The sequence below is a fragment of the Rutilus rutilus genome (assembly GCF_951802725.1).
Source record: "Rutilus rutilus genome assembly, chromosome: 20".
NCBI classification, from domain to species: Eukaryota; Metazoa; Chordata; class Actinopteri; order Cypriniformes; family Leuciscidae; genus Rutilus; species Rutilus rutilus.
This window is the reverse complement of record NC_140225.1, coordinates 35,249,832-35,262,003: the sequence shown is the minus strand read 5'-3', so window position 1 is coordinate 35,262,003 and position 12,172 is coordinate 35,249,832. Positions and strand designations below refer to the sequence as shown.

Below are 12,172 nucleotides of genomic sequence, written 5' to 3'. Positions count from 1 at the left end.
TGTTTCCCTGATCATTTCTGTCTTCACTCCTGCTTCGTTTCTACAGCATTTTAATGTAAATTCCATTCATCAACTTTAACAATCACAATTATAATATCAAGGGAAATAATCAACAATTATGATTAGTTTCATAATCCTGCAGCTCTAATTACTCATCATCAGATCCGGTTATTGTGATGCATGTTCATTATTCATGTTTCAATGACCCTACAAGATCAATTACACCATCAGAATATGAGGAAAATATTACTTTTAATAAGGAGGAAAAACAAAACACTAAAGCTATTTATCTGACAACATTATCTGGCAAAAAAGGCAAACTGCAGCTACAGGTTTAATTTTACTATGCAAAAATAATGCATAGAAAAACAAGAAGCAGTCAGGAGAAAGCAAACACTGACTTCAACATAATCCGTTATTAATATTCAGTTCCCTCTTGGTTTTGCATGTGTTCATCATTTCTTTGTTTGACAGCCTGAATGAAAATGATGTTGCACAGTTTGTCATGTTTCACTGCGTTATTATAAATAAATAATACCATCGACTCCAAACACAACTACACAATATGACTACTAAATCTGTCACACATTTATAATAATATCTGAATAAAGGGAGAAGATGTGAAGATCTAGAGTAGATCATCAGACGGTCCACAGAAACACACATCTCTGGTGTGTGAAGAGCAGCACACACACACACACACACACACACACACACACACACAGAGTGTGTGACCGCTGTGATCGTGTTCAGCGTCTCTAGATGATTTAACTGTTTAACTGATTAACTCTGGGTCTAAAACACACATATTCTTCAGTGTGTGACCGGATTATAGAGAGAAAGAGCCTTTATAATCACTGAAGCTGTCAATCATAATCACATCAGTTCAGCGCCAGCGAGAATAAAAGGGCGTGTCCATCATGAAAATTAAAATGTTTTAAGACATTTATGAAATTAATGTTGACAAATAAAAATATGACATGAAAACATGAATGTAATAGAAAAAATAACTGCTAGATTATGATTATGCTAGCAGCATTATAACTGCTATTGACTAGCATCAATATTATGGAGAAAGAAACCTCTAAAAGGTAAAGCTGAAGAGTAAATGATCTCCAGTAAACCCGTTCTTTGACACATCCTATGAGATTAATAATCAGATATCCTAGATGCATAACATAAACATAATATTACAACTTGCATCTGCTCAAAAGCACACAAATGCACATGTGATCTAGTTTTTTTACAGTCTATGGTTTGAAAGGGAAACTCTGGCTGCGCTCTCCTCTTGACAGCGCTGATAATGATGAATATGGCATGTTAATTGGCGCTGCACATCTTGCACTTCATTTTTATTTCTCATGATAGACAGTGATTAAAGTCATCACTGCACGTTTTCGAAGCCATATCGAGAAACAACTTTAAATAAAACATAGGTTTCCTGTTAAAAAACATGAGAAATAACAACAAACAAAATAACAGCGCTGCATTATTAATATCCTCAATGTTTTTGCCCATCAAGCCTTTCTAAAGTGGAGTGATGAGCAATGAAGAGGCTCTGAGAGTTCCAGAAGGGGTGTAGGGCTGTAGGAGATCTGAGAGGTGGAGCGATGGGCAATGAAGAGGCGAGGAGAGTTCCAGAAGGGGTGTAGGGCTGTAGGAGATCTGAGAGGTGGAGCGATGGGCAATGAAGAGGCGAGGAGAGTTCCAGAAGGGGTGTAGGGCTGTAGGAGATCTGAGAGGTGGAGCGATGGGCAATGAAGAGGCGAGGAGAGTTCCAGAAGGGGTGTAGGGCTGTAGGAGATCTGAGAGGTGGAGCGATGGGCAATGAAGAGGCGAGGAGAGTTCCAGAAGGGGTGTAGGGCTGTAGGAGATCTGAGAGGTGGAGCGATGAGCAATGAAGAGGCTCTGAGAGTTCCAGAAGGGGTGTAGGGCTGTAGGAGATCTGAGAGGTGGAGCGATGGGCAATGAAGAGGCGAGGAAAGTTCCAGAAGGGGTGTAGGGCTGTAGGAGATCTGAGAGGTGGAGCGATGGGCAATGAAGAGGCGAGGAGAGTTCCAGAAGGGGTGTAGGGCTGTAGGAGATCTGAGAGGTGGAGCGATGAGCAATGAAGAGGCGAGGAGAGTTCCAGAAGGGGTGTAGGGCTGTAGGAGATCTGAGAGGTGGAGCGATGGGCAATGAAGAGGCGAGGAGAGTTCCAGAAGGGGTGTAGGGCTGTAGGAGATCTGAGAGGTGGAGCGATGGGCAATGAAGAGGCAAGGAGAGTTCCAGAAGGGGTGTAGGGCTGTAGGAGATCTGAGAGGTGGAGCGATGGGCAATGAAGAGGCTCTGAGAGTTCCAGAAGGGGTGTAGGGCTGTAGGAGATCTGAGAGGTGGAGCGATGGGCAATGAAGAGGCGAGGAGAGTTCCAGAAGGGGTGTAGGGCTGTAGGAGATCTGAGAGGTGGAGCGATGGGCAATGAAGAGGCGAGGAGAGTTCCAGAAGGGGTGTAGGGCTGTAGGAGATCTGAGAGGTGGAGCGATGGGCAATGAAGAGGCGAGGAGAGTTCCAGAAGGGGTGTAGGGCTGTAGGAGATCTGAGAGGTGGAGCGATGGGCAATGAAGAGGTGAGGAGAGTTCCAGAAGGGGTGTAGGGCTGTAGGAGATCTGAGAGGTGGAGCGATGGGCAATGAAGAGGCGAGGAGAGTTCCAGAAGGGGTGTAGGGCTGTAGGAGATCTGAGAGGTGGAGCGATGAGCAATGAAGAGGCGAGGAGAGTTCCAGAAGGGGAGTAGGGCTGTAGGAGATCTGAGAGGTGGAGCGATGAGCAATGAAGAGGCTCTGAGAGTTCCAGAAGGGGTGTAGGGCTGTAGGAGATCTGAGAGGTGGAGCGATGAGCAATGAAGAGGCTCTGAGAGTTCCAGAAGGGGTGTAGGGCTGTAGGAGATCTGAGAGGTGGAGCGATGGGCAATGAAGAGGCAAGGAGAGTTCCAGAAGGGGTGTAGGGCTGTAGGAGATCTGAGAGGTGGAGCGATGGGCAATGAAGAGGCGAGGAGAGTTCCAGAAGGGGTGTAGGGCTGTAGGAGATCTGAGAGGTGGAGCGATGGGCAATGAAGAGGCGAGGAGAGTTCCAGAAGGGGTGTAGGGCTGTAGGAGATCTGAGAGGTGGAGCGATGGGCAATGAAGAGGCGAGGAGAGTTCCAGAAGGGGTGTAGGGCTGTAGGAGATCTGAGAGGTGGAGCGATGGGCAATGAAGAGGTGAGGAGAGTTCCAGAAGGGGTGTAGGGCTGTAGGAGATCTGAGAGGTGGAGCGATGGGCAATGAAGAGGCGAGGAGAGTTCCAGAAGGGGTGTAGGGCTGTAGGAGATCTGAGAGGTGGAGCGATGAGCAATGAAGAGGCGAGGAGAGTTCCAGAAGGGGAGTAGGGCTGTAGGAGATCTGAGAGGTGGAGCGATGAGCAATGAAGAGGCGAGGAGAGTTCCAGAAGGGGTGTAGGGCTGTAGGAGATCTGAGAGGTGGAGCGATGGGCAATGATGAGGCGAGGAGAGTTCCAGAAGGGGTGTAGGGCTGTAGGAGATCTGAGAGGTGGAGCGATGGGCAATGAAGAGGTGAGGAGAGTTCCAGAAGGGGTATAGGGCTGTAGGAGATCTGAGAGGTGGAGCGATGGGCAATGAAGAGGCGAGGAAAGTTCCAGAAGGGGTGTAGGGCTGTAGGAGATCTGAGAGGTGGAGCGATGGGCAATGAAGAGGCGAGGAGAGTTCCAGAAGGGGTGTAGGGCTGTAGGAGATCTGAGAGGTGGAGCGATGAGCAATGAAGAGATTTGTAAGTGAGGAGGAGAATTTAAAATTAAATCCGGGATTTGATAGGAAGCTAATTTAGATGTTGGAGTGATGATGTAATATGTTGAATAGATGGAGTCCAGGTTATGATACGAGCTGCAGAATTCTGAATCAGCTGGAGTTTATGCAGAGATTTGTGTGGTAAACCAGATAAAAGAGAATTACAGTAATCAATGCGAGAGGTGACAAGCGAATGAACAAGAATAGCAGAACTACGCGGAGTGAGAAATGGACAGAGGCGAGCAATATTGCGGAGATGAAAATAACAAGACTTGGTTATGTTATTAATGTGAGCTTCAAATGAAAGGGGGCTGTTCCTAAAGTTCCTAACCGGGCGGGAAGGAGAAACGGAAGAACCGTCAATGGATAAAGAAAAACTGCAGGACCTAGAGAGAGTAGAATCAGTGCCAATGAGGAGTACTTCAGTCTTACTCCCATTGAGTTTGAGGAAGCTGGCAGAAAACCAGACCTGTATTTCGTGAAGGCAGCTGGTAAGACAGGCAGGGGGAGAAGGGAATCAGGGTTTGTAGATACAAGCTGTGTATCATCAGCGTAACAGCGGAATTTAATACAGAATTTGGAAAAGATATTGCCAAGTGGGAGAAGGTAGATTAGGAACAATAGGGGACCTAGGACAGAGCCTTGGGGGACACCACAGCTAACAGAGACATTTTTTTTTATTGTACAAACTGTGACAAAACGATTTTTTGTCCCGCCAAAGCCTTATTTGATCAGTAATTGGGTTTTGCGAGTGAAGCAGGCTACTGACGGAGTGACGGAGAGAACGATCACAGCGCCCCACCCCCGCGCGGGCACTCTCCGTCTTCAGTTCTGTTCTGTCTTTGCTCTCTCCCTCGCATCAAAATCAACTGATCATAAAGGTCGGAAGACCGAATCCATGTTTCACGTGGTGCATTCGAAGAATTTTTTGCTGAATTAGCGCTGGGTGTGAATTGCAGTCAAAAAAAGTTGCAGCTTGTGACAAGCATTCCGCACATGCAGCTGACATAACTTTAAATAAACGCAAAAAAAAAAAAAAAAAAAAATCAATCCAGTTTGAAGTGGTTTTTTAGGGGTGTGCGATATGACGATTTTTGATCGTGGACGATTAAAACGTCTCCACGATCTGCTTTTGAAGAAATATCGTAGAATCGTGCACTATATCTGTTCTGGCGCCTCCCAACATACTAAACAACGCGACGTATGTTCACATAAATGTTAACGCAGCGGAACGGGACACTGCAGTTCATAACTTGCATGTGCTTTAATGCCTTAATGGTCGGTTAAACATTTAATTCGCGTGCTGATGCGCTGTTCTGACGTGTGCTGTGAAGCTCACATGCACTAAAAGCCTGTCTACCAGCGCCTGGATACTGGACCAAGTTATCTTTCGAGTCTTATTGTGCTTATTCTGTTAAATACACACAAGGTTTATAAACAAAGTCGGTTATGTCTAAAGTGAAAGCAAACTTGAGAAAATTGAGAGAAAATCTGCTTGTCAAATGCGTGTATATTAGACGCGTCGCGCGCAACTCTTAAAGGGACAGTAGTTATAGTAAACACGCTGCCGCTTGTCCTTAAAGGGATAGTTCACCCAAAAATAAAAATGATCTCATCATTAATGCACTCTAATGTTGTTCCAATCCTCTATTAATTTCCTTCTAATATTTTTCTAATATTAATATTTTGAAGAATGTGGCTATCCAAACAGTAGCTGATCCCCATTGACTTTCATAGGAGAATATACTATGGAAGTCACTGGGGTACATCAACTGTTTGGTTACCCACAATCTTCCAAATAACTTTTATTTTCAACAGAAGAAAGAAACTTATTCGAGTTTAAAACAACTTGAGAGAGTAAATTATGATAATTTGAATTTTTAGGAGAACTATCCCTAATAAGACAACAAAATGCAAAGAGAAAATCGATGTATAATTTATACAGTGAAGTCTATGTTTTGTTTTATTTTCATATTTGTTCATTTAATTACTTTCTTTTCTTTAATATACTGAAAAGTATATACTTTTATACAGTATATTTTCATATACTGATTGTCTTCATCACTGTCTCCTCTCCACCAGTAAGCTGGTGTGTGGTGGGCGTTCTGGCGCAATATGGCTGCCGTCGCATCATCCAAGTGGATGCTGCACATTGGTGGTGGTTGAGGAGATTCCCCCATCTATGTAAAGCGCTTTGAGGTCTCAGAAAAAGCGCTATATAAATGTAACGAATTATTATAACGAATTTTAAGAAAAAAATCACAAACTGTTTCTTTGTATTTATTTTAAATTTAACATTTATTGTCAATATTGGGCTTGCGGATCATGTGGGTACTAGAGTACTCTTTGCTGTGTGTGGATGACCATGTCGGTCAGCCACCACCGAAGACCAATTTTGACCCAGGAAAAACCCTGGAAAGGTATGAAGTGAACCAGGCATAAGGTATACCAGTGATACCAATATCAGATAAACGGTCAATATCATATCATCAGTTACTCGGCTAGGGCGGCTTCCGTGCTACGCTCAGAACCAAACCCTGACTGAACACACTCATACACGTTATTATTGCTCAGGAGCGCATGACCCTGTGCTGCCACTGCTTTTTCAAGACTTTTTGAAATAAATGGAAGATTTGAGATGGGACGGAAATGATATAGATTGTTAGTAAGAACCGTACGAGTACTCAAGTACCCGTGCCCATCCCTGTGATCTACGTGTGCGCTGTTATGATGAGGGGATTCACAAGCTCCTCTGATTGGCTGTTGCGTTCATGCACTCAACACTGCAAACGCACACTGCAAACACACACTGCAAACACACACTGCAAACGCACACTGCAAACACACACTGCAAACGCACACTGCAAACGCACACTGCAAACGCACACTGCAAACACACACTGCAAACGCACACTGCAAACGCACACTGCAAACGCACACTGCAAACACACACTGCAAACGCACACTGCAAACACACACTGCAAACGCACACTGCAAACACACACTGCAAACGCACACTGCAAACGCACACTGCAAACGCACACTGCAATGTAGTGAAATAAATATAATGCTGTAATCTGTGGCAACTGTTATCATAATCATCATCATTTTACTGATGAATTCTGTGTGACGCATCACTATCATACTCCTCCAGACCAGCACACACACACACACACACACACACACACACACACACACCGCTGTGATTATTACACCGCATCATTAAAGCTGCATTTCCCAGCATCACTGCATTCAGAAAACAGTCACTTTTAAGACCAGAGTGGGCAATGAACTAACTGCTCACACACACACACACACACATTCTTGTACATCTATCTTTATGAGGAGGACATTCATTGACACAATACAATCTCTAGCCGCTTCCCCTAACCTTACCCATCACAACTAAGTGCCTAACCCGACCCCTGACCCTAACCCGACCCTTAACCTCATTATAACCTTATCCCTAAAACCAAGTCTTGACCCTCAAACAGCCTTTAAAGGCTCTCGGAAACTGAGGACCGGCCAACATGTCCTTTACTCTCTCTGTCCTCACTCCACTGGGCTAACACTCAAACTAGTCCTCACAAAGATAGTTGTACAAGTACACACACTCACACACACACACTGCTACTCTCACACAACACACACACTGCTGCTCACACAGGCGTCAGTGAGCGGAACAATCATGCACTTGTGTGTGTGTGTGTGTGTGTGTGTGTGTGTAGCAGCTGAACACATCACACACACATGAATCCGTCAGTGAATACACAATCATCACAGATGACAGCCAGTGAACACACACACACACACACACGCCACACTGCGGATACACTGATGTTCATGTACAGTAACGGCTGGTGTGATACAGTGAACACACACACTGAAGGGTCACTAAACTGGAACACTTACTACATCTTACACAAACATGTTCATTAAAACATCACTGCATTAATCACACTAATGAAGATCTGATATCTGATTTAGCTGGATTGACCAATCAGAAGCAGCCGGTGACTAAACAGATAGTTGTGATCCTCAAATCTGATTGGCTGCACTGTTTGTGTTACTGACTTATTGAACTGTTGTATAAAAGCAATATGACACCCATAATCACAAACATCAGTCATGTGATCATCTGCGGCCCAATCACAGTTGTGATGATGATACTGTACAAGTCACATGTATAACCAGCCTGATTTCATCCTATATGTGTGTATGTATAGATCTGTATTAGACTAATGTAAGATTGATCAGCTGATGGTAAGTGCGGATTATGAAGTGTTTCCAGATCTTCACTCTCGGTAACGCGCATCTGTTTGTACTCACATCTGAATCATGATGTCGTTCAGATAAACCCCGTCCACTAAAGTCATGAACTCCGACAGATGAGAGCCATCCGAGGGGAGCCGAGAGACAGTCTTCACCTGCAAACACACACACACACACACACATGAACGCGCAGCACATAACACACACACACACACACACACACACACAGACGATCTGATGAAGCGCGCGCTCACCCAGCACACCAGAGGAGACTGCAGAAAATCCTCCAACAAAGCCGTGAAAACCTCCTCCATCGTGTCCGTCGAGTGGGAATAAAGCGGCAGAGTTCTGGGAAGGAGTGTGTTTATAACGCGCTCATTCTGTCGACATCCATCGCGTGTTATTCCTCCAGATCCCGCAGCAGGAGTGCGGGAGAATCCTGCAGTTCCGAGCCCGAACCCCGAGCCCGAGCCCCGGCTCTCTGAGAGGAAATCCCGCGCGTGTCCTCCGTCAGACCAGCGGCGCGAACTCTCCCTTCATCCCGAGAGAAAAGACGTTGTTTTCCGTTAGATTCGCCGTGACGTGTCGAGCTTCCAGCGGGAAGTGTGCGGGGCGCGTCGAGCGCGTGTGTGTGTGTGACTGAAACAAAGCGCCGCCTGTCTACAGCAAACACACTACCGAGGGCACTGATTTACTGCACACTTCCGCCACACACACCGGGGGTCACCAGATGGGTGGGTTTAGTTTGACTCTGTATTCCTCTACTGTAAATTCAATATAAAGAAAGAATAACAGAATATATCAAATGAATGTGAATGACACGCCCGAAGCGCACTACACTACAGGCTGCACTAATAAACAGCGACTGGAACGGATGAACATGAGTATGCGAAATTACCTGTCCAGTCATCATCTCATCTCAGACATAAATACCGCTTTTTATTTCATTCACAGGTCCTGTATGCGCATGACGGGGCAGTAGCTGTGATACACACTGCAGACTAGGAGTATGACATTGCGAACACGCCCACTGTGCGCCCGATGCTCCCTTACTAGGCGACATCCGGAGGGAGGAAGTCTGGAAACGTTGACTGAGTTTGACACACACACACACACACACACACACGATTGTGAAATGATGAACCGTTATAAACCGACACGGAGAAAATAACGAAGCGGCGCGCGCTCGACTCACAGGAGCCAATAATATAATAAAACAAAATAGATTAATTGACGATATGTGGACAGAAAATATATGAAGCTCTTGTCAAATGAATCGTTAGTGACATCTCGTGGCTTCAAGCAAATAACTTACATTTTTATTTACTAACCTATGATTGCGAGTCACGTGGAAGTCCATTCCCGCCACATAAGGAAAAATGCTTTTGTAAATCATAGATTCTAAAGTCAAAATGATGTCGTAAAAGTTGCAATTATTACAGAAATTATTAAGTAGAAATTATGACTCACAAAAAGTTAAAGAGTTTAGCCTTACGGACCCTTTCACTGACTGTGATGACGCGTTTTAACGATCATCGCATCGTAAATCCTGCAACTTTTTTATTTTCTATATATATTTAATGTATGTACATTTATAACACTATAGCTACTTAGAATTATATTACCTTTGGCTTTGAATCAAATTACAAAAACGAGTAAATGCTGTGGGAGTGAGTAAGTTGACATCCTCTCTTCTGTTATTAATCTCTCTTTCTCTATTTGAAAGTTGTGAAAACACTATTGTTGAGTTTTTCTTCTGGTATTTGAGCAAACGGGAACACAAAAAATATATGTAATGTATTCTCCCATTCACCGCTGTAGAAGTTTACCCAACTATGACGAGTTCCGCTTCTGAGAAACTCGGAAATGTGAAATGGGACAATATCTGCATGAATTAATGATAGTCTAACAAAGCAACAGCTGGAGAACATACAGTGGTGTTAAGAAGAAACTATAAATGCAAACTTGCACAATAACAGAGGTTAAACCTAACCAGGTTAGTCGCATCTCACATTTTTCACAGCTAGTGTTGTCTGAGGAAGTCCGTATTTGATTACAATATTAACACTGTGATAGAGATTTTTGATTACTCATTTTAAGATGAATCAATAGAAAAAAACAAAGATTATAAAAAAGTGAATTAGACGTTACACGTCCACAGCCACACTGACAGTGTAATTTGACATGATTTGTTGTGGTGACAATAACATGAAATCAAATGATCTTGGGTATTTATAAATAATAATATAAAATCTTAACTTAGTTGGTTTGAAGAGGTTATAATGGGCCTCATCATTTCTGCATAAACGTGCTCATGTGTCACATTTAACAGATGTTTCTCATTTTCATAATTTCGTAACTGATTCTCATGTAAGTAGTGTCAGACAGTAGTTCCTCTGGCGTCACAGGCGTCTGTAGAGTGTGATCCTCAGCACACTGAGAGTGTGTTTACGGACGGACAGATGGTTCAGGGCAATCGGCCACCTGTCGCTCTCCAGGTGCAGGTCCTGCTGATGCGGAGATGTGTGTGTGCAGAGACAACAGTGTGTGTGTGAGCCGCTCTTATTCGCCTGATCCTGCAATACTAAAACTGCTATTTTTATTACAGTAATTATAGTAATTACTACAATTAATATTTATTACCTCTAGACTAGGTCAAGCCCCACCCATTACATGTAGAGAGAGGAGGAGCTGGACAAGGTCAAGCCCCACCCATTACATGTAGAGAGAGGAGGAGCTAGACTAGGTCAAGCCCCACCCATTACATGTAGAGAGAGGAGGAGCTAGACTAGGTCAAGCCCCACCCATTACATGTAGAGAGAGGAGGAAATGAGATCATCTGGCTCTGCAGGGAGCAGCACTCGGGGAAATGCAGTCCTTAAGCTGGCATCGCAGGATCGCGCTGCCCCACTCGAGTGACACAGAGAAACCCAAAGCCGTCATCGATTGGGCATACATGTAAAAGCAAGCCAGTCTGTGTAGTAAATGTGTTTATTATCATTCCAAACAAAAAGCACTCCATTATTATGGGTTATTCTTGTTGTCATCGAGCAGAAATCAAGTTCTTTCCAGCACAGGATCTGCGCAATGTCCGTTGGTGCTTCAGTGACTACGTCACTCAGACAGCCTGTCAATCACAGCTGTCAATCATGACGTTACACCACCGTTTTTATAGCATCACGTAACTAACTAAAAACCAACTTATTTTAGAAACAGACACTTGAACTTACATCAGCGTGATAAAAAACGACAGCAAATGAAAGAAACCAGCTTTGGAAAAAAGATATTTGAAGTGTAATTTAATTATTTAGTTGGTCTCACGTCCCATTGAATAACACGGGGAGGCGGGGCTTATGACCTATACTAGGACCAGCCACCGGGGGGCGATCGAGACGCTTTGGCTTCACTTTTCAGGGCTTGTGCGGCACGCTTGAGAGTGACGGACAGCGATGCGTGTTAGCAACACTCGTGTGAAATCTGTATGAGGAGGAAACTATTGGATAAAACCACATCCCAACCTTCAGGAACACGTCAAGAAATCATCAGGGTTGAGGTGTACATCACAATTATTCCATACCTCGGCCTGGGATTGGAAAGAACGAACAGACGCTTACAAATATCTGAGGTGAATCTGATGGAAAGGAAAGCTAAAACACCCTTACCAGTATAACATTTCAGCAATCATGTGTTTACAGTCAGCTGTTTAGAATCAGAACTAGACATTGCAATCAATCATTCTTTTTTGTCTAATTTAATAAGACAGTTTTGCATTATGCAAAACTGTCTCTGGTCTTGATTGGCTGAGCAGCGTCTCTTAGCCCCGCCCTCAAACACTGTAGTGTATCTGAGACTGAAGAGTTTGGTTCGTGTTGTTCGTGTCGAGAAGACACTGTTTTCTGCTGACAAAGCAAATCCACTTTGATGAGACCGATACGGTAAAACCCTCGCCATCGTTACCGTTCGTATCACTAGCCACGTTTCCATTTCCCTTCAAATTGCGCAAATTGAAATTGAAAATTGAAAATACGCTTAATTGAAACGCGTTATTTTCACAAAAACTCCCATTTATCACAAAAAAGTTTTT

At 44.0% G+C, this 12,172-nt stretch overlaps 1 protein-coding gene across 5 annotated transcripts in view; it reads right to left on the bottom strand.

Moving 5' to 3' along the window:
* The window catches only part of ccdc88ab (coiled-coil domain containing 88Ab), a 97,005-nt gene extending 88,259 nt beyond the window's left edge, over positions 1 to 8,746 (bottom strand). For all 5 annotated transcript variants that reach the window (XR_014625552.1, XM_084390765.1, XM_084390764.1 and 2 more), the window contains exons 1-2: positions 8,343 to 8,746; positions 8,146 to 8,243 (exon numbers count right to left, since the gene is read on the bottom strand). Coding sequence is in view for 4 of the 5 variants with exons in the window: in XM_084390765.1 (XP_084246891.1) it covers positions 8,146 to 8,243; positions 8,343 to 8,402 (158 nt within the window). In the remaining variant the exon portion in view is untranslated. The remainder of the gene's footprint in view (positions 1 to 8,145; positions 8,244 to 8,342) is intronic.
* Between the last annotated feature and the right edge of the window lie 3,426 nt (positions 8,747 to 12,172).